The sequence below is a fragment of the Dermatophagoides farinae genome, chromosome 3, assembly GCF_024713945.1.
Source record: "Dermatophagoides farinae isolate YC_2012a chromosome 3, ASM2471394v1, whole genome shotgun sequence".
Taxonomy (NCBI): domain Eukaryota; kingdom Metazoa; phylum Arthropoda; class Arachnida; order Sarcoptiformes; family Pyroglyphidae; genus Dermatophagoides; species Dermatophagoides farinae.
Window position 1 is genome coordinate 6,256,232 of NC_134679.1, and position 21,260 is coordinate 6,277,491.

General features: G+C 30.8%; 8 protein-coding genes across 12 annotated transcripts in view; 6 read left to right on the forward strand and 2 right to left on the reverse strand.

Annotated features, from left to right (window-relative positions):
- Positions 1-6,415, forward strand: part of LOC124494837 (uncharacterized) — a 29,891-nt gene extending 23,476 nt beyond the window's left edge. The window contains exons 3-5 of the mRNA XM_075729639.1: positions 1,659-2,211; positions 2,276-3,811; positions 3,895-6,415. Of these exons, the coding sequence (XP_075585754.1) occupies positions 1,659-2,211; positions 2,276-3,811; positions 3,895-6,143 (4,338 nt within the window). The 3' untranslated portion in view covers positions 6,144-6,415. The remainder of the gene's footprint in view (positions 1-1,658; positions 2,212-2,275; positions 3,812-3,894) is intronic.
- LOC124495279 (peptidyl-prolyl cis-trans isomerase H) lies at positions 6,264-7,374 on the reverse strand. Its single transcript, XM_047058625.2, has 4 exons — positions 7,144-7,374; positions 6,973-7,084; positions 6,716-6,899; positions 6,264-6,653 (listed from the first exon to the last, which is right to left on the reverse strand). The coding sequence occupies exons 1-4, from the start codon at positions 7,290-7,292 to the stop codon at positions 6,544-6,546; spliced, it is 555 nt and encodes a 184-aa protein (XP_046914581.1). The 5' UTR covers positions 7,293-7,374; the 3' UTR covers positions 6,264-6,543.
- On the reverse strand, positions 7,321-8,353 carry LOC124495278 (EEF1A lysine methyltransferase 4). The gene is made up of 2 exons (XM_047058624.2): positions 8,052-8,353; positions 7,321-8,001 (listed from the first exon to the last, which is right to left on the reverse strand). The coding sequence occupies exons 1-2, from the start codon at positions 8,215-8,217 to the stop codon at positions 7,421-7,423; spliced, it is 747 nt and encodes a 248-aa protein (XP_046914580.2). The 5' UTR covers positions 8,218-8,353; the 3' UTR covers positions 7,321-7,420.
- A 277-nt stretch (positions 8,354-8,630) lies between these two features.
- On the forward strand, positions 8,631-11,629 carry LOC124494435 (uncharacterized). 2 transcript variants are annotated; one of them, XM_047057599.2, is made up of 5 exons: positions 8,631-9,012; positions 9,127-9,289; positions 9,745-9,798; positions 9,866-10,653; positions 10,729-11,629. In XM_047057599.2, exons 2-4 carry the CDS (start codon positions 9,200-9,202, stop codon positions 10,571-10,573), a joined length of 852 nt encoding a protein of 283 aa, XP_046913555.2. In that variant the 5' UTR covers positions 8,631-9,012; positions 9,127-9,199; the 3' UTR covers positions 10,574-10,653; positions 10,729-11,629. The 2 variants fall into 2 exon arrangements, with proteins under 2 accessions (XP_046913555.2, XP_046913557.2); XM_047057601.2 differs by having other exon boundaries at positions 8,745-9,012; positions 9,869-10,653.
- Positions 11,630-11,670: 41 nt separating this feature from the next.
- On the forward strand, positions 11,671-15,860 carry LOC124495084 (uncharacterized). Of its 4 annotated transcripts, none has more exons than XM_075729387.1 (7): positions 11,671-11,999; positions 12,592-13,052; positions 13,185-13,674; positions 13,779-14,495; positions 14,568-14,954; positions 15,027-15,397; positions 15,458-15,860. In XM_075729387.1, the coding sequence occupies exons 3-7, from the start codon at positions 13,359-13,361 to the stop codon at positions 15,842-15,844; spliced, it is 2,178 nt and encodes a 725-aa protein (XP_075585502.1). In that variant the 5' UTR covers positions 11,671-11,999; positions 12,592-13,052; positions 13,185-13,358; the 3' UTR covers positions 15,845-15,860. The 4 variants fall into 4 exon arrangements, with proteins under 4 accessions (XP_075585502.1, XP_075585503.1, XP_075585501.1 ...); XM_075729388.1 differs by having other exon boundaries at positions 11,751-11,999; positions 12,911-13,052; XM_075729386.1 differs by having other exon boundaries at positions 11,776-11,999; positions 12,730-13,052.
- A 307-nt stretch (positions 15,861-16,167) lies between these two features.
- On the forward strand, positions 16,168-18,178 carry LOC124495086 (regulator of G-protein signaling loco). The gene is made up of 4 exons (XM_047058411.2): positions 16,168-16,318; positions 16,384-16,947; positions 17,011-17,202; positions 17,271-18,178. The coding sequence occupies exons 1-4, from the start codon at positions 16,175-16,177 to the stop codon at positions 18,093-18,095; spliced, it is 1,725 nt and encodes a 574-aa protein (XP_046914367.2). The 5' UTR covers positions 16,168-16,174; the 3' UTR covers positions 18,096-18,178.
- On the forward strand, positions 18,149-21,209 carry LOC124495085 (uncharacterized). The gene is made up of 2 exons (XM_047058410.2): positions 18,149-19,489; positions 19,565-21,209. The coding sequence occupies exons 1-2, from the start codon at positions 19,110-19,112 to the stop codon at positions 21,156-21,158; spliced, it is 1,974 nt and encodes a 657-aa protein (XP_046914366.2). The 5' UTR covers positions 18,149-19,109; the 3' UTR covers positions 21,159-21,209.
- On the forward strand, positions 18,205-18,825 carry LOC124495088 (uncharacterized). Its single transcript, XM_047058414.2, has one exon. It carries the CDS (start codon positions 18,205-18,207, stop codon positions 18,823-18,825), a length of 621 nt encoding a protein of 206 aa, XP_046914370.2.
- Positions 21,210-21,260: the final 51 nt, after the last annotated feature.

A 21,260-nucleotide genomic window follows, 5' to 3' on the forward strand; every position in this document is an offset into this window, starting at 1 on the left:
TATTTTTTTCATCTGCATACATCACATGTGGTGGTTGATGATGATTTGTTTGACTGTTTAAATCCTGAAATGAATGAATGAATGATTTTTGTCTGTCCAATTGTTCCACAATTTATCATCATTCACAATCTACCAACTTTTTATAATCATCATTGCAAAAAAAAGGAAAAAAATCTCGATAAATCAAGATAATAATTTCACAACGGGCAGACAAAAAAAAATGGTCTGTTCATTTAATATTTAAATTTTTCATTTTTCAATTTCACTTTTTTTCCGTTTTTTTTTCATCATCATAGCGGAGGCGAAACTTTTTCAATCAATTTTTTTTATCTGAAAAAAACTTCTTTCTCTTTGTTTGCGTGTGTGTGTGTGAAAAGAAATCTATTTTTTTTTCATTGTCATTTTTTTTCATCGTCGTCGTCGTTGTTCATTGATGATGATGATGCTCAATTATCGATGTCACATGATGTGTTTATGTTTCTCATAGTGTGTTATGGATCGATTACATCGATCATTTTCCACCATTTGCCTTTGCCAAAAGCCACCATCAACACACAAATGGTGGCCATGATACGAATAAACATCCTACGAAATTCGTTCATCATTATTGATCACAACAACAACAACAACAACCGTAATGATTGAACAGCAATCATTTCCTATCTGGTCAGTTGATGATTGTTATGTTATCATCATCATCATCATCATCATCATCAACGTCTCTTTGAAGTCAAGTCGATTTAAATCAAATCACACACACACACACACACACAATTTTCATCTTTTTTGGAACACTTACATTTGAATATATATATCAGACAGAAGAAAAAGAAAAATTGTCACAAAACATTGTCCGACATTTTTTTTTTTTTTTTGAATACAATGCGGTCAAAACTAAATGGACTATTTGCCAGCAAAAAAAAAAAAAAAAAAAAAAAATATTCACATTCATTGTTTTTATGACGATGATGATGATGATGGCCAAATAAAAATGCTGTAGCGATACATTTTATCAAGATTCAAATTTCATTCAAATTGTATTGTTGTCTATCCATCATTGAAAAACATCCATATCATCGAATTGTGTTGCTGTTGTTGTTGTTGTTGTTGCTGTGACAACAATAAGTGACTGATTGATGGAAATGAAAATGAAAATGATGATGGTTCCCACTGGTTTTTTTTTCTATTCACCATTGACTTTTCTCAATGATTGTTGTTGATGATAGTATCATTGTTTTGTTTTTTTTCCACTTCATTTTCATTTGAACGAAAAAAAACCGGATGTTACCATTTTATACCCGAATGATTTATTATTTTGATTTCTCCATCATCATCATCTTCGCTTTGTTGTTGCTGTTGTTGACATAAATATTTTGTCATCAAGTTTGTTCCACCATCTTCATTTGATTCATCATTTTGGACATTGTCCAAAAAAAAAAAAAAAAAATTTTCGGTTCCGGGTTCGAGATGTATTTGTATGTGGTTGGTTGATTGTGTTGATTGAAAAGAGAAGAAAAAAACCAAATTTATCGCTCTATTTGTAATTTGGATGCACAGACACACACACACATTTCCCGAAAAGTTTTTTTTTTTGAAATTCGAACAATTCAAATTAACAAAAACTTTTTTTCGTTTTTTTTTAATCATCACTGATTTAGGTATTCAATTTATTGGCCATATTTATACCGGGATTATGGACACCATTTCATGATCTAATATTGGTGGCACTTTCATTATTTGAAGCATTATTATTACCATTGATTATATTTATTTCGAATGAAACATTTCGTGATGCTTTCACACGATCATGTTGCCATTGCCATAGTTCATCATCACATCATCATCATCATCATCATAATCGCCATCGTCCTCATCATAATCATCATCATCATTCAATTCATGATAAAATATCATCAATTTGTTCAAGTAATAAATCATCATTGACATTTACCGTTACATCGAATGCAACCGCAACAACAACAAATGATATTAGTACTGTTGAACGGAATGCAATACAATCACAGATGCAACCACCAGCATTATATCCGGTGTCATCATCTAATACATCGTCGAAAACATCATCATCTACATCATCATCATCAGCTGCATCCACATCATCAGCTGATAAAAAACAACAAACAACACGAATCAATTCATTTTTAACATCATATCATTCTGATTTAGATTTAGTGAAAAAATATTCTAAAAACGGTATGGTCCATTTATTTTTATTGATTGATTGATGATTCATTTTTTCTTTTCTTTGCTTTTCCAGATCAATCTACAAATAAATTAAATGCTTGTAATGGTGGTGGTGGTGGTAAAATAACATTTCAAAAATATTCCCATAACAATGGCGATATGAATCGTCATAAACTGAATCATGCAACATCAATGCTCGACCTTTCTTTAAGTTCACGAAATGCAAATCATCATAACAACTATTATTCACATCATCATCATCTGAACAATCGACAACAACAACAACAACAACAACAACGAAATTCCCATTACCAACAACAACAATCTCAAAATTATTATCATCATCATCACGCATCACGGTCTCGTTATTCGTTAGCATTAACATCTCAACAACAACAACAACAATCGAATAACTATGATCCATTGTTATTGTTAACGCCCAAACTATCATCATTTAATCAACGTCGACAACAACAACAGCAACAACGTCCACCATCAGTTGCTTCATGTCATTATTTATTTTCTTCTAATCAATCAGCCAATCAATCGCAACAACAGCAACAACAACAATCGAAATATGGCCGATATTATGGACAATTTATGTTTGGAGCATCATCATCATCAATTTTAATGCCAAAATCAGAATCAACATTAAGTGTACCATTGAATGTATCATCATCTGGATCATTTAATAATAATCGTTTCGATTCATCATCAACACCATATAAGAAAGAATTCATTGCCGTTGGTGATGGCAATGGTAATAGTAATAATAATAATAAACTATTCAATCATGGAAAATGTAGTCCAATTTCAATCAATATAAATCAATTTGATTCATCTACCGCTGCCGCTATTGCTATTAATAATATGCCCATAAGCAATAATAATGATGTTGATGATGATGATGATGAAATAACTACCGATATCGGTTATAATAATAATAATGAAAATGATGATGATGATTGTCATAATGAAAAAATCAATGAACAATCAAAATCAGTACGTAAATCGACAACAAAATTAATTGATAACATAATACAAGGAATAACTGGACGTTCACGTTGTTCTTCCATACGGAAAAGTGATTCAGATGCATCAACATTTTATAATCGTGTCCACAATAATAATATGAAACGGTCACAAATTGCAAGGAATCAATTGTCGAATATTTTATATAATAATTTTTATAATAAAAAATTATCACCATCTGCATTTGGTAGTGAAATCATTTTGTTATCAGAAAATGAACACGGAAAACATTGTGTAAAATCATCATCCAACAAACAAAAACAACAACAACAGCAACAATCTGGCCAATTTCCACGTCCACATGTTTATCTGCCAAGTGTTTCATCGTCATCATCATTATTACTACAAGAATCGAATACATCGAGATCAAATTCTTGTCAACAAATAGCAATATTAAATGGTGAAAATACTGATCATTATCATAATCATTTATTGTTGAAGAAACAAAATCTATCATCATCATTGATGTTGGATGAATCATCGCCATTGATTGGTAATGATGAACAACTACAACAACAACAACAGCAGCAGCATCAGCAGCCATACAATGGTGAAAATCACATCATTAGGAATGGTGGTATGCCATTTTCCATTATTTTATTCTATTTTTCAAGTTTGAATTTAAAAAATTTTTTTTTCTTCCGTTTAAATTACATTTAGATTTCAACAACAAAAACAATTTGATTATGGATGACGAGCCTATTTATGCTTCATTACCCAATGATGAACAAGACGAAGAAGAAGAACATGAAAAACATGATGATGATGATGATGATGACGATGAAATCAAAGCTTCTGGATCGTTTAGTGCCCGATCTACATTACCCGATGATTGTCAGCTTATCTCGGTGTATGCACATGCCGGCAACCATGGTGATGAACAACAACAACAGCAACAAAAGTCGAATATTTTGCAAATCAACAGCAGCAATGTTAATGGAAAAAATATTCGAAATTTAAATTTGAAATGTTTTCCAGATACCGATAACGATAACAATGGTGACAATGGCAACAGTAATAGCAGTAGCCATACTACTAGTAGTAGTAGTACTAGTACTGTTGATGAATCAAGTGAAGATATCTATGAAGAAGTTGGCCATTTAGTGGTTCGATCATCGGTTATTCGTCCGAATGATGATGGTGAACTAAATAATTTTGACAGCAGTAATAATAAAAGACAACGTTCAGCTAGCCAAGATACATTGATTGAACAGAATAATAATGATCCATTTGATGATTCAGAACAATCCAATGTATCAAATTTAAATGCAAATCACAGCAACAACAACATCAGCGATGATGATCAAACATCATTGCATACAGCCAATGATGATGATGATGATGATGATGATGAAGATTTGGATGAAGATCAAATCTCAATATTAAGTGAAACATCATCATCAACATTTTCATCATTCACCACTTGTGCAAATCAAGATTTTGAATTTATTGTATCACAACAACAACATTTGACCGATATGACAACAGCAACAACAACAACACCAGCAACAACAAAACAGACATCAATGGAATCATCAAATATCAGCCAAAATCAAAATATCAAATCGGCCATTAAATCAAATGCCACTAATCAATTGGCTTTACGGTATTTGAAATCGGATCTGGAAAATTTCCTTATTGAAAAACCATCATCATCATCGTCGTCATCATTAGAGCCATCAACATTATCAATGGCTGCAATGTATTATAATCGATTGATTTTGGATTCTGATTCAAATCGTAAAAATGCTAAAAAATCTGGCCATCGTCAACGTTCCAAATTGAATCGTCGGCAATCATTTTCCACTGCACATGAATTACGACAACGTATACTATATAATCAAGTGAATAATAATAATAAAAATGATCACGAAACAAATAAAATGGGACTTATCGAAGAAGAAGAGATTGAAAATCATCATCATAATAATGATAATGGTTCAATCAATGAATATTCAATGTTTCAAACGACAAATTTCAATGAAATGAATTTTCCATTCAATAAATTGGATCGTAGAATCAGTAGTAGTGAAGATAATTTACTTTCAATCATTTCTACTATTGCCAATTGTGGTGATGATGATGATTATGATAATAATCAAGAATTATTGTTGGAATCACCAAATAAAATTCCATGTACAAATGTAGAAAAAGACAATTTTGCCCAGATTTCAAATGATGCAAACATTACATCATCAAATGGAACATTTGTATTGAAAAAAGATGTAAACCAACGAAATAATAAATCGGCTATACCTAGAGCTACATCTAATTCAAATAACGTTATTGGCGCTACTGCAGTTGGTGGTTTTTCATCGAATGAAACATTGAAAATAACGATAAAAGAGCTAAAATCAAAAAAACAGGCACAAAAACGATCAACAACAACAACGAATAATTTAAATTCAAATCTAAAATCTAAATCATCATTGATGGCCAATTGTAATAATCGTATTTATGAGCTTGGTTCATTATGGGAAAGACAATCGTCATCATCGTCATCATCATCATCATCGAAATATGGTAAAGAATCGCTAATAAAATCTTCATCCAATATTTCCTCTTCATCATCCGAATCGAAAGTGAAACAAGATTTCAATCAAAATAAATTTAAATCAACAAAAACAACAACAACATCTCCATCATCATCATCTAGTCGCGTTTCAACATTCATAACGGTATCACCTTCACCACTTCGACAACAACAACAACCAAAAAAACCACAGACAAATTTTACCTCGAAATTATTACCACCTTCAGATTATGTAGTCAAACAACAACAACAACAGCAGCAGCCAAAACAGGATGCAAGACAGAATGCCATATTGGCTAAAAATGCATTGCTTATGAGTGGAATTCAACGAACGCCAATCAACAAACTGCCATTACAACAACAACAACAACAATAAGCACAATATAATCGCCACCGACAATGACGATGGCAAAAAAAATGCCAAAAATTCAAATTTTTTTTTTCATTTGTAAATTTCTTTAAACGCACGTATCATTTGTTTGTTTGTTTTTTTTGCTAAAAATCCAATCAATTTCTATCTCTCTCTTTTTTCGATCACAATTGCCAATTTTGTCTGTCTTTTTTTTTTGATAAATGTAATTTTTATATTTTGTAAATAAAATTTTTAAAGTTTTTTTCGAAAAAATTATTTCAAAAAAAAGATGAAAATGTGAGTTTTTTATCTCCGTCAACAGATGGCAACACATTGTAATCAAATCATGGTAATTCAGGAAAAAATTTTCGAAAAATAAAGGAAAAAAGAAACAAAAATGATGATGATTTGGCCGTGACGATGGCTACATTTCACCACATTGAGATATGATTACTGGTATTTTTGGTTTATTATTCGGTCCAGTAGGTACGTTTTCAATTTTTCTCACCACTAACATACCATCAATGACACGTCCTTTATAGATGTATGGAAAAAATCGTTTTAGAAGTTTTTTTTACTTAAATTCATATATTTACCAAATACAACATGTTTTCCATCGAGAAAATCACAATTTGCACATGTAATGAAAAATTGACATCCATTTGTATCTTTGCCACTGTTGGCCATTGAAAGTAGACCAGGTTGATCATGTTTAAGTTTGAAATTTTCATCGGAAAATTTTGTGCCACCAAAAATTGACATTAAACCTGTACCATCATGCTTTTTTTTATCAGAGAGAAGAATATCATTGATTTGATTCGATCCGTCATTTCATCATTTCAAAATTACTTACATTAACAAAATCACCACCTTGACACATGAAATCTTTGATTACACGATGAAATGATGATCCTTTATAACCGATCGGCACACCATCTTTTTTATATTCGCCAGTACAAAATTGTCTAATTATTAATAAATGGAAAAGATCAAATATTTAACAATGGATTCTTTCTGAGATTACCGAAAATTTTCTGCTGTTTTTGGCACAATATCTGCAAAAAGTTCCATTTTCATGCGGCCAACTTCAGTGTTTCCAATCATAATGTCAAAAAATACGACTGGATTTGATGGATGGCGAAGTTGTTGTTGAATTTGAGTCCAGGTAGACATTTTTTTTCGTCGCAAAAAATTTAATTTATTTCAGATTTTAAAAAGTTGAAAAATTCAGCATAAAAATTGTCATAATCATGTGACCGAAAAAGTAATGTACGAAACTATCGATATAAACGATATTTTTTTTACAATTTTATTCCATTTAAAAAGTTTTCATCATCATCATCATCGACAACTTGTCCGTCGTTTTTTATATCGATTTGGATTGGTGGTTCATATTGAAAACAGGAAACGGATTCACGAATCGATGGATCATTTGTCAAGTGATAAAGAAAGAAATGAAATTCATTGCCTAATTGTTCGATATTTTTAATTTTTAAATTATTATCAAACATTTTTCCAAATAATGGATGACGAAAATGTGGTGCCGAAAATGTAATGGAAAAAAATTGGCCCGAATTCTTTCGCAAAACTCTATAGATTTCATGACCAATTGGTCGAAGTGATTGTAAAGCTTCATTCGATATATTCCATGAGGATTTTTCCTGCACCAAAAACACATCTAATGTAGCTTTTTCGATAACAACATCGAATGTTTCATCAATGAAATCAAGACGTCGACAATCCATTGTTGACCATTTCATTTGTTTACATTTATCACAATGTTCACTCATGGTTTTTATTACCGTTGATGATATATCGATATTATGAATATTTTCATAACCATCTTGGAATAATTGTTCGGATAGTAAACTATTACCGCAACCTGAATTATAATCAAATTAGAATGATCATTATTAATTATTGAATGCATACCCAGAATCAAAATTGACAAAGATTTGCTAACATTTTGACGGAAATAATCACAAAACAATGAATAATCACCAAGCCATTCACGTGTCACATGGTTATTATCATTGTTTGTATATCTTTTTTCCCAAAAATTTTTGTCCAAATATTGGACATTATCAGACGGAATCATCAGGTTCAAATTATTATGTTTGATCCATTCGAAATGAATGAATTTTTTTAATTATAAAAATTTAAACACGTGGTGGTATTTGATTGATTAAAAAAAAAATTATCATAAAAATGTACCGTAAGTGTTTAGTGTACATAATCGATACTAGATGTCGATATGAATTGGATCTCCTAAATGTATCGGTTTTTTTCCACAATAATAAATTGTGTATGGGTAAAATAAAATGGTATAATTTAACGTAATTTTTTTTAGTGATATCGAAAGTGATGATAGAAGAAAGAAAAATTGCACAAGAGAAGTGGCCAACAACCGAACTGCCTCTTTTTTTTCTGGTAATTCTTTTTGCGCATGTTCAATTCATCATTGTACATAATGGCTGTTGTCACAATAACCATTTGGATTCAATAGATAACGATTTCAGTGAATCTATGAATATTCAATATTCGATTCGTTTATAAATTGAGACTATAGCCCTGTTTTTTGTTGACCACCACCACCACCACCATCACCTCACTTGCATAAAACATTTGGATTCGGAATCCATTGTCGGCTCACTTACAACAACTGTGTGTGTGTGTATCTGTATGTCGCGCTGTTTTTTTTATGTTCATTCGTTTCATATCATCATCATCTCTCAATATACTTGTCCCTCAGCAAAGAAAAACCAGTATCCTTAAAGCCGATAATATCACAAATCTTAAGTTGTCGTTGGAAAAACTAATCCATTTTGGATCTCTGGTTTATCAATTAATCAATTGGATTTGGAATCATCATATTCTTTTAACATTTTCATCGGTATTCATTTTGATTGTCAATCTTTCTTTATTTGACAGTTTCATCATCACTTCACACACACACACACACACATTCATTGATTGTTTTTTCCTTTTTTTTTTCTTCACCAAACAGTTTCGATCTATTTGCATTTTCTTCCAATCAATTTTCGAAGATTCTTGTCATTTCAACAATTTCAACAACAAATATGTCTGAAACGGCCCTCGATACAGGCTCCAGTACGGATAAAACGATCAAAGAGATGAAATCGGATGCACAATCAAACAACAATAATCAGGTAAGATATATGAAGCCATCTGTCTGTCAATCAAACATGGACGATTTATCTATGAAAAATTAATGATTACATTTCATTGTTGATTATCTGCCATCCATCTATCTATTGATTAGTTTCCAGGACATTTTTTTTTGTTAGTTTTCCCTCCAAAAATGCATGGCATTGATCATATCCACTATTTGATTGATTATTTATCAATCAAACTATCTAGAAATCATAGTCCTAACATGCATAGAATCTTGGATTGAATATTAATCTAATTTTATCATATAATTAATGAGAGCGAAAGAAAAAAAAATCGAATATTTATCATCATGCCAATTGTCTTGCACGTTACGTACTATATGGATGGCACATTTCTGTGGCCAAACAAAATTATGCGCGCGGTTTTTCAATACTCTTCATCAATGCTTACTAATAATGTTTTTATTTTTGTTTGAATTATTTCTATACAGGTTTCTACCAATAATGTTGCTAATGATTCCAAAGCTCAAGTGACAAATGATGCTGTAAGTTTGGATATTTTTTTTATAATTTTTAAATTTTAATTCATTTATGATTTTAAATCAATTCAAGAAGAAAGACAACGAAAGTACCAATACTCCGGGACGTAAACGTAAACGACTCAGTGAGGTAACCGATTCATCATTGGTTTTGGAAACACCACCCGGTGTTGATAGCAATCGTCGGCAAACACGTTCACAAACACGTGGAACACCTGCACCACCACCAGCGCCGGTTCAAACATCGGTTAAAAAAGCTGCATTGGCTAATAGTAATGGTAGTAGTGCTAATAAAGGTCGTCGTGGTCGGCCACCAAAGAGTGCCACTTCATCAAGTGATTCGGAAGAACCGATTAAAATGGAAACAACAACAACAACTGCAGCTGTTGATGAAAAGATGAAAGAGGAAGGGAAATCCGAACAAAAGGATGCTGAAACCAAACCTGTTGTCACTGATTCCGCCGATGCTACTGCTTCTACTAAAACTGAAGGCAACAAAAATACGATATCTGAGAGTCCTGCTGCTAAAGAAATTAAAAAATCCGAAGATGAAGTTAAAAAACAGCCATCAACAGAAAAATCTAAACAGCCAGCTTCGAAACCTGCATCGGTAGCCATTTCAAATACGGATAAACAAACAGAATCATCATCTGAAAATAAAACAATCACAACCAATAAAACCACAACGGTTAATGAGGTTGTCAATAATTCTACAACATCATCGACAACAACAGCAACAAACAAACCAGAATCGGCCACTACTAATAATCATGAAAAATAGTCAACAAAAGCAACAACAAAAAAATAAGACAAAGATATAATGATGGTGATGAAAAATACCATTTCGAAAATCACACATAGGTATTGTATAATTTAATATGAATAAATATATCTTTATTTATAGATTTTTAATCTTTTTTTCAATATCATTTACAGAATTTCTTCATTTATCTCTTTCTCGCATTTTTTTTCTCGTTTTCTAATCTCACATCATATGATGATTGAAATTCATCGACGAATTTTGGAAGATACATAATCCATTTTTTTGTGTTTATCTCTCTTTTTTTTGAATACAACGATTTGATACCGTTTTTTTTCTAGACATAGATAATCAAACAAAAGTTACAAAAAAAAAATTGCACACACACACACAAACACAACAATATAAGGAATATTGATGATCATCATCATTTCCACCGTATAGCCGCCCTTCAACAAACGAAACAAAATGAAACAACAAAAAAAATTTCAAACACACAATTCAAATCTTCCATACATTGAATTTTCGTTTGTCTGTTTTTTTTCTGGAAAAGTATTCCTTTGATTTCAACAACAACAACAACCACTAATCAATTTTTATTGATTTTATTTTTTTTATGTTTTTCTTCTGTTTTTTTTTTTTTTTGGTTATTTTAAATCTTTTGAAAAAAATATTTAGATATACCAGAATCAATACACACACACACACACACAGAGAATCCATTATCATCATCATTGTCGTCGCCATTATCATCATCATTATTATCATAAATGATCATTTTCATCATCGTTATCATCAATATAATCTACCATTTAATGTGTACTGCTATCTTTTTGTCATTCAACAACAACAACAACAAAAAAGACAAAAAATTCTAATCCATCTCTTTATATACAGAATTCACACACACACGCCTATCAGAACAAAAAAAATTTGATCTTTTTTTTCGTTTTTTCTTTTTAAAAAATTTTTTTTTTAAATATAAATATATCACAGATACACACACACACACACACACATCGATTTATGAATATTTAATTATTAATTATAATGAATAAAACAAAACAAAAATCTAAATTTGACGTTTTTCATATGTTGAACATGTGATCGAATGATTCAAGTTGTTTTTCTCTTTTTTTTCAATTTTATTTTTCTCATGTGACGATTTAAGATTTTCAATTTTTTTTTTTTTATTTTTATTGCTACCGCATTTTTTTAAATGCAGGTCATTTCTCTTTCTCACTATCTTTTTTCTTGGTGATTTTTTTTCAGATCCGCATGTTTATCATATTTGTGCCTGTTTGTTGTTGTTGTTGTTGTTTCCACCATAATCCATGACATTGAACTTGGATATACATTTCACCCATTCATGATCCATTTTTGTCACTTTAAATGTGTCATCATCATCATAATCATCATCGTTTTTTAGTTATTTTTAATTTCCAAGGTTTGAAAATTTTCTGACCAAAAATATTGAAATTTTTTTTCAAAAATTAATTAATTTTTTAATCTCATTATGTGATGAATGTTCGAATCTTCTTGTGTACCAGAAATGTGTGTGTGTGTGAATGAATGTAGTTTTGTTAGCCCGAAAAAAGGAGAAGAAGTGGTAAAATTGGAATTTTTTTTTGTATGTGAAAAAATGTGTTCTATATAGCTCGTGTGTGTGTGTGTGTGTGTGTGTGTTCATTCTATCCGTATCCGTATTTTTCATCTCTATGTATGTGTGTGTGTTTCGAGAATAGAATTTTCGATTCATTAAATTGAAATGAAATGGAAAGAAATGAATTGAATGAATGAATGTGAAAAATAAACGGGTCATCATCCTATTTGTTAATGTTGTTGTTGTTATTGACACTACACCATATATACTGTATATGTGTATGTAAACTTTTTTTTTTTGTTTTCCACAAAAATGAAAATCAACCATAGTTAACGGTTTTTTTTTCTTCTCTTGATTCGTGTTTGTTTTCACCAATCAATGATTTTTGAAAATTAACAAAAATTTTTTCCTTGTGTAATAAATTATCCATTATCAGTTTTCTGCCAAGTCATCCAAAACTCTACAATAAGAGAATTTTTTTTTGTTGTCGAATATAATCTATAGTCAACAAATATTACCTCGTAATAAAATTAAAAAAATAATAGAAAAGTTCTTGTTTTGTACCCAACCACAGATGAATTTGTATTTTTTTTTCTTCATCTGTGATGATTCGAAATTCCTTATGAATGGTGTATTCATCATCATCGTCATATATTCTATTCTTAGTGTTGTGTTGTTCATCATTGATAATTCTGTTGTGTTTGAATGACATCAAATAAAAAAAAACGTCATCCACATACACACCTAACATACAGATTTACTCATACGGATGTGCAATATATCATCATCATCATCATCATTATCATTGAATCAGTGAAAGAAAAGAAAAATTCTAACCATCGTTTTAATCAACAACAACAACAACAACAACAACAAAAGTTTAAGGGGGAAAGAAAAGTAGGTGAATCTTAACCGTATAACAAATAGACACAAATAAACATGGCAAACAATCGTATATATCTTGATCATGTGTTTAAATAATTTTTGTTTGGTTTTATTTTTTTTTTCTTGGTCGATTTCGGTATCTAGGTACATTCGTTACCGACACAGAATCGTTTGTTTTTTTTCAATCATTCAGTGATGTGAATTCAATTTAAGGAAAAAATTTTTTTTTTTATTTTGACCATAAAAAAGCAATAATTTAAATAATCGTTTTGATTCGATTACAAAAAAAAAACAAAATATTACCAACGACTATTCAAGATGATGTCAAAAATTCTTATGAATATAACATTATTCCATACAAAATTGATTGTAAATACATATACGGCATTATCATTACCATTTTATGCTATTTATCAAAAACCATGGCAACGTCTCAAGATTTCCAATCAAATATATTCACAAATGATATCGAAAACATCCGATTCCGTTGTATGGACACGTAACGGACCACCAGGTACTAAACCTATAACACAATGTTCAACGTATTTGGAAGCATTCAAATTTATGGATCGTTCAAGACCATCGATTGGTGTTCGTGAAATTTTGGATGAAAAAATTTCATTCGATGAAGAAGGTAATTGAAATAAAAAATTACAAGAAATAATCAAATCAAACACAAATTTTAATTTTTCCATTTTCAAATCTATTTGGTACACCCATCATTGACGACATTAATAGGTTTACCAATTACGATTGATGGTAAAATTTTAAAGAAAATTGTTCTTGATGATAAATATAAATGGATGACCATTGGTGAAGTATTGGATCAAATTGATGCGATTGCCAAAGGTTTACATGATATTGGTGTTCGAAAAGGTGATAATGTTGTTATCTATGCGGATACATCTCCGAATTGGTTTTTTACATCGATGGCATTGGCTAAATTAAGTGCCATTACTGTAACATTGTTTGCCAATCTTGGTGATTCCGGCGTTATTTATGGTATCAACCAAACAAAAGCAAAACATGTGATTACATCGGAAGAATTGAAAGAAAAAATGCTCACTTATATTGATCGATTATCAGATGTTCAACATATTATTTATTATCCACGTCCGAAAAATGCACCACCGATTCCACGTATCGATGAAATTGAAATGCCAGAAAATCTTAAAATTACATCCTTTGATGATATGACCGATAAAGGTGCTAAAATGCCTCCAATTGAATTTAAGCTGCCCGAACCAGATGATCTAGTATTAATAATGTATACATCTGGAACGACCAGTCTTCCTAAAGCTGTGATGATCAATCATCGAATGTTATTGTCAAGTATAAATAGTGTCACCACCTATTTCGAACATTTAGATGTCAATGTAGAAGATTTAACTATGGCATCGTTTTTACCTTTAAGTCATATTTATGGTTATGTGTTCAATATTCTCTTATTCATCAGTAAGTACATTTGTCACAATGAAAAAAAAAATTCCTCAATCAATGTTGATTATTTTTTTTTTTTTTTTTTAGATGGAACAAAAATTGGTTTTGCCACACCATTTACATTGTTAAATTCATCACCGGCTCATGTACCCGGACAAACCGGTGATCTAAGGCTAATACAACCGGATTTTTTTGTTGTCGTACCATTAATATTGGAAAGATTTCAGAAAGAAATCTATGCACAATTAAATCGTCGTGGATTTCTTGCCTCACCATTGTTTACATATTTTATGGAATATAAAAATCGTTGGCTCGCTCGTGGATTCCGTACGCCCATTATTGATCGAATAATTTGTGAAAAAATTAAAGAACAATTTGGCGGTAAAATTGATATGATCGGTGTAGGTGGTGCTGCATTACATACATCGATTGAAAAATTTACTAGAGCCGCTTTAGATGTAGAAATTACTAATGGTAAATTATGATGAAACCTTTTTTTGAAAACATTTATCTTTTAATACAATTTTTTTCTTTTTCTTTACATAGGTTTTGGTTGTACAGAAACATGTGGTGGTGTTTATGTCAAATCGCCAAAGGATCTAACACTTGGTACAGTTGGTACACCATGCGATAAAGTTTTTGGCAAATTGATTGATTGGCCTGAAGGTGGTTATACAACACAAGATAAACCTAATCAACGTGGTGAAATCGTTATTGGTGGTGATATGGTTGCTGCTGGTTATTTTGGAATGCCCGAAGAAACGAAAGAAAGTTTTTATCGTGATGAAAATGGTATTCAATGGTTTTATACAGGTGATATTGGTGAAATTAATCCCAAAACTGGACAATTGAAAATTATTGATCGAAAAAAAGATTTAGCCAAATTGGCCAATGGTGAATACGTGTCTCTTGGAAAGGTAATGTATTTGTTTCAACAGGAAAAAAAATTAGTAATAAATTCAATTTTCATTGATTAGATTGAGACCGGATTACGATCATCACGTTATGTGGAAAATATTTGCATTTGTACAGAAATGTTTTCCAATGATTTAGTTGCATTAATCACACCGAATCGTAAAATTGTTAAAGAATTGGCTAAAAGTTTGAATAAAAGTCAACTAAGTCATCCGGAACGATGTCAAGATGAAGAAATCATAACCATTGTACATGCATCAATAAAAGAAACCGGGCAAAGAGCTGGCCTGAAATCGAAAGAAATACCAACAAGAATTAATCTTTGTTCCGAAGAATGGACACCGGATAATAATCTATTGACAGCGGCATTTAAATTGAAACGTAAAAATGTATATCAATATTATGAGAAAGAAATTCGACAAATGTTCAATTCGATGACCAACAAATGAAAAATCTCAACGAAAATTTGATAATTTTTTTTCAACAAAACAAAAAATCATATTATGACAATTTCAAGACAAACACCTCTGTCTTCTTTACAGATGAATTGTTCAATTTTTTGTATTTATTTAACACACACAACAGCGAAAAAAAATGATGAGTAAATTTAAATAAATTTTTTTTTTAATTTAAATTAATCAAAAAAAAATATGGATCCTTTTTTGAGTCGGGTAATATACGCATGCGTAATTGGTTTGTATTTAAATTTTTACAACGGCCCATTCGATTCAACGGCCACATTTTTTGTTTTTTGCTATAGATTATCATCATCACCAAAAATGCATTTGGATCAATTGTTACGATATGAAAACGGAAGAAAATTATTCATGGAATTTCTTCGTAAAGAATTTAGTGAAGAAAATCTTGAATTTTGGCTTGAATGTCAACGATTGAAGAATATGATCATCATAGATGATAAATCGGTTGGTATATAATATGTTTGCAATGGATTTCATATTTTTGTTTTTCATTTTTATTTCTAAATTAGAATAAAACATTGATTAAAGAAATTTATTCCAAATACATTTCGTTGAATGGTTCGAAAACCATTAACATTGATTGTAAAACATTGAAAACAATCCGAATGAATATAAATAATCCAACGATCAATATATACGACCAGGCAGCTAGACATGTTTTTGAATTGATGAAAAATGATTCATATGAACGTTTTTTACAGACTTCTGAATATCGAAATTTCCGATCAAATTTATCGATGAAAAATACTGATAGATTATCATCAAATCGAAAAAGAAAATCCATCCCTATAAATCCAATTGACGATTCTATCCGATCCAATCGGTTAGAACAAACCGGTTATTATCGTGATACTGATAATCGATCACCTCAAATTCAAATTTATCAAAATTCACCAATTCTGGCACGAAGATGGACAAATCATCAATTCATCAAAGTAATCATGCCGAATGGATCACATGAATTTGTTTCCATCATACAACAATCAACGATTGGTTCAGTGATTGAAAATCTATTGATGAAAAGATCTATGAAAAATTATCGCTTCAAAATTATTGCCATCAAAAATAATAAGGTAATCAAGCTATTGAAAATGATTTTTTTTGGTGATATATTGATGATTATAATTTGAATTTAGGAAATTGAACCAACTAGAAACATTTCATCACTAGTCAAGACTGATATCCGTATCGAACGAGTGATAAATTTTTCCCTTCGTTTTCCCGAAGGTTATATGTTGAGCATTGAAACCAATCCGAATAAATTGGCATACTATACAATTAAATCGATATTGACCAGATTCGGAATCGTCATTCATGATGTTGAATTGGTATTTGTTTTGAGTAATGTTTTTTTTCCCATTCAAGTCAAATTTAACCAGAATATTTTTCTTTTCAGACAACTGAAAATGGTGTCACACTTTACGTTAATTCATTGCTGAAATCCTCTTCAATTCTTGACGAATGTGTAATCAATGTCAAATATATGAGCAGTCTTCGAACATTTTTAGATTTGAGTGATTTCACTGATCTCAATCCATTGATCGATGATGGTATCATTATCAAATCGGTTAAATTTAAAAAATATCACACTCAAAAGGAAAAACCATTTGATTTTTTCGCAATCGATTGTCGTGATGATGGTCAATCGAAAAATTTGAAAATGGTTAAATGTGAAAATTCGTTATATGAAAATGTCGACAACAATCCGGTGGAAGATTTGGAAAATGTCAATCTTGAAAATTTAAGTTTTAGTAGTGAAACTAAAACCGAAGAATTCCTGCAAAATATGATGTTGAACGAACCGAATCGATTTAAATTCACCTGCGCGACAGGAGAACAAAATTATGAAAATGTACAAGTTAAAATGAAAGAAATCGGTGATAATGATAATAATGGAGTAAACAATAATCATTTACATCATGCACGTCTCGTTTATATCGATGAACCATTCTATGAAAATGATCAGATTATTAAACGAGAAGAAATTAAACGAAAAAATATTTCAAAATTACCAAGAACCAGTGAGAATCAGACCGAAAGTCCTTTTACGAAATATATTCAAAAATCAATGAAATTCTCTAAATCACAATGTTCAGAATGCCGGTCACCACCATCACAATCGAAAGATTTCTTTGATCCAAGTCAATGTCCAGATTTAATTTCCACATGTACTCCAAGAACTCGAATAAGAACGTTATCTAAATTTCATAAATTCGTTTAAATTATTGGAATTTTTAATTTGTAACTTTATCTGTGAATTGCTCCACATTTGCCACGTGATTATTGAAATTTTTCGAATAAAAAAAAAAAAATTTGTGAAAATCAAGAAAATGTCTCTCGAATTGAATACTCTTGATCATTTGTTTAAAATTCAAAAAATCATCGATAATGATAAATTTATTGATCCACGTTTATCATCCTATTATCGTTGGCTATTTAATAATCAATGCGATCAATATGAATCTTGTTTAGCAATTCATCCAGAATCATCGAAAACTGAACCTAACAACAACAACAACAACAAAGAATTGGCAAATCTACCGGAATTATGTCCGAATTGTTGGAGCTCAATGGCTAGATTTCGATTAATACCGAAAAAAACAAAACACAAGAAACGAATGAAAAAAGGAAATAATTTCAATCATAACATCATGAATGCTAAATGTAAAAATTGTGAATCTAAATTTAAATTCAAAGCTTTAAGTCGATCACAGCAACAGAATATACAAGAATCGAAAAAAATAATTAATAGAACCAATATAACACCATCAAAATCATCGATTAGTGTCAATTCGAAGACGCAGAAAAAAGTGATCAATCAATCAACACCGACAACAAGTCAAAACAGTAAAGAGATGTTACAGAAATTTTTGATTAATTCAAAGAAGAAAAGAAATCTTGATGGTCATACAAAACTATCTACGTTTCTTCAACAATGTTTTGATAATTGAACAACAAAATCCACTAAAATAATGATGGATTCTTAATCGATCGTGAAACGTTCTCTTTACGTTTTTTTTCAATTTCGTTTGTACATCGTTTCTGAAGGTGTAACAGAAAAAAAATCATTGCATGGATACTATCATTATTGAGATTGCAACCATTTGCATCATTTGTTAATATCTCAAACAATAGTTGTGTCCTGCGCGTCAACATCACTAAATTTGGTTGATAATTATTGCGTTTGGCTCTCATCATAATCATTTCTCTGTTGATATTCGTCGAACGTGAAACAATGAGTTTAACGTTAACCGAAAATTTTTCATTGACATTCGATTCGAGCAGTGATGCTCGATTGGATTTTTTCTTCCATGTTATCGAAGGTTCAAGCTCGGAACGAACCACTGAATTATTGGAAAAATCATGGTCACAATCACCATTAGATACGATGAAAATGATAATCAATTGTCGTGATATACGTGGCGGAAAAGGAATCCGCCCACAAGCATTGATCTGTTTACAATGGCTTTACAAGAATCAATACGACAATCTTTTGCTTAATTTGGCTCATTTTGATGAATTTGGCTGCTGGAAAGATTATCTAAATCTATTGTTAATTGCTTTGTTCGATGTTCTACCTCATGATGTTGATACATCGGATAAAAAAACTAAAAAGTATGTGAAATTTAAACATTGCTTTAATTTAATAAAATTATTAATTAATTTTTCTCTTGTTTCAATTGATTACAGATACCATACACATGTTAACCGTTTCGATACTGTGATATTACGATCATTTCCAAAAATTAAACGACAAGAATTGGAAATGATACCCACTGTTGTTCGTCAAGTTGAACGTAAATTTATTGTCAATGATGAATCGCAAAAAAAAATCGTACGACAAATAATCACTGAACGTAATCTTGATGGAAAGAAATTTGAATATAAACAAGTGAACAAATATTTTCCCCAAAAGAATCCTGATGCCAAAAAATTTTTCTATAAATTCAAGACTGATAAAGCTAAATTGAAAAAATTGAATGAATATCGTCGAGAATATTTTAATAAGATTTATGAAAATGATACAAAATTTCGACAGCTTTACGATAGAATTGTTGATTTGTTTGCACAACAACTAGCCAAAGATTATGGTTATTTGAAAGAGGAAAATTTCAACAAAATATCGTTGACTTCCAAATGGCTTCCCAATCGTAATCGATTTTTTGATAAATATTTTTTCATTTTGGGACCTGTTGCTAAGAAATTTTTCGAATTACAACCAGAAATATTAATCGAAATCCAATCTACTAAACGGAATGATGAAAAACAAATGATTATATTGTTATCACGTATTTGTACCAAATTAAGACGTCAAATTCAGGTGTCAGAAATTTTTATGTCTTCAAAATCATGGGAAACAATCGATTATAAACATGTACCATCAGTGGCCATGCTACGATATCGTCAAGCATTCATTCGAAATGATCATGAACGATTCAATGAATTTATCGGTTCCAAATCATTGAATGCAGGTGCCTTGACTCCTGCTGATCTAGTCAAACAAGTTATGGATGGTACCATTCTTGGTGTTGATCTTTTCAATGCGGATATACCAGAAAATCTTGATGAACAAAAGTTGACTAGTCTGAAAGCTATCGATAACCAATGGCGATCACTTGTCAATAATGTTCGCGCAAATGGGTCATTATTGGCTACGAATACTTTGGCCGTATGTGATGTAAGCGGTTCGATGTGTTACACACCACAAGCGATTAAACCGATCCACGGTGCTATCGGTTTGACATTGTTCTTAATGGAAATCGCTGATAAAGCTTGGAATAATCGTTGCATTTCATTCTCAGAGACTCCTTCATTCCATCAAATCGATATGACAAAACCATTGGTTGAACGTTGCAAACAAATGGTCAAATGTAGTTGGGGAATGAATACCGATCTGAATCTAGTATTTGATCTGATATTGAATTATGGTAAAGAGAATAAATTGACTAGTGAACAAATGCCGAAAATATTGTTCATATTCACCGATATGGAATTCGATTGTGCCATTCGTGAAAAAACTAATTATGAAAGTTTTAAAATTCAATATGAACTAGCTGGTTATCGAACACCTTTCATTATATTCTGGAATCTTAAAGGTGAAAAAACGAGCAAATCAACTCCGGTAAAATACAATCAAGATGGTGTTCTCCTATTATCTGGTTTCTCGGCACAAACATTTAAATTTTTATTCAGCGTTAAAGATTTCTCTGAAATAACACCATTGGTTATGTTATTGAAAATAATCAATGATCCTCGATATGATTGTATCAAAGTTATTGATTGATTGATTGAATTTTAATTGATAAAAAATAAAAATAAAAATTTTATATAATCATTTCACATTTTCATTAATCGAACATTTTTGTGTTTCGTTCAATTTCTTTAA

Excerpts from the sequence above, each read along its gene's own strand:
- LOC124494435 (XM_047057599.2), top strand. The coding sequence starts at position 9,200 with ATGTCTGAAACGGCCCTCGATACAGGCTCCAGTACGGATAAAACGATC. Across the intron at positions 9,290-9,744 it reads AATCAAACAACAATAATCAG|GTTTCTACCAATAATGTTGC; the intron begins GTAAGATATATG and ends ATTTCTATACAG. Across the intron at positions 9,799-9,865 it reads CTCAAGTGACAAATGATGCT|AAGAAAGACAACGAAAGTAC; the intron begins GTAAGTTTGGAT and ends AATCAATTCAAG.
- LOC124495086 (XM_047058411.2), top strand. The coding sequence starts at position 16,175 with ATGCATTTGGATCAATTGTTACGATATGAAAACGGAAGAAAATTATTC. Across the intron at positions 16,948-17,010 it reads TTGCCATCAAAAATAATAAG|GAAATTGAACCAACTAGAAA; the intron begins GTAATCAAGCTA and ends ATTTGAATTTAG. Across the intron at positions 17,203-17,270 it reads TCATTCATGATGTTGAATTG|ACAACTGAAAATGGTGTCAC; the intron begins GTATTTGTTTTG and ends TTTTCTTTTCAG.
- LOC124495084 (XM_075729387.1), top strand. The coding sequence starts at position 13,359 with ATGATGTCAAAAATTCTTATGAATATAACATTATTCCATACAAAATTG. Across the intron at positions 14,955-15,026 it reads AGATGTAGAAATTACTAATG|GTTTTGGTTGTACAGAAACA; the intron begins GTAAATTATGAT and ends TTCTTTACATAG. Across the intron at positions 15,398-15,457 it reads AATACGTGTCTCTTGGAAAG|ATTGAGACCGGATTACGATC; the intron begins GTAATGTATTTG and ends TTCATTGATTAG.
- LOC124495278 (XM_047058624.2), bottom strand. The coding sequence starts at position 8,217 with ATGATTCCGTCTGATAATGTCCAATATTTGGACAAAAATTTTTGGGAA. Across the intron at positions 8,002-8,051 it reads TTTGTCAATTTTGATTCTGG|GTTGCGGTAATAGTTTACTA; the intron begins GTATGCATTCAA and ends ATTATAATTCAG.
- LOC124495088 (XM_047058414.2), top strand. The coding sequence starts at position 18,205 with ATGTCTCTCGAATTGAATACTCTTGATCATTTGTTTAAAATTCAAAAA.
- LOC124495085 (XM_047058410.2), top strand. The coding sequence starts at position 19,110 with ATGAGTTTAACGTTAACCGAAAATTTTTCATTGACATTCGATTCGAGC. Across the intron at positions 19,490-19,564 it reads TCGGATAAAAAAACTAAAAA|ATACCATACACATGTTAACC; the intron begins GTATGTGAAATT and ends AATTGATTACAG.
- LOC124495279 (XM_047058625.2), bottom strand. The coding sequence starts at position 7,292 with ATGTCTACCTGGACTCAAATTCAACAACAACTTCGCCATCCATCAAAT. Across the intron at positions 7,085-7,143 it reads AAAACAGCAGAAAATTTTCG|ACAATTTTGTACTGGCGAAT; the intron begins GTAATCTCAGAA and ends ATTAATAATTAG. Across the intron at positions 6,900-6,972 it reads AAGGTGGTGATTTTGTTAAT|CATGATGGTACAGGTTTAAT; the intron begins GTAAGTAATTTT and ends GATAAAAAAAAG.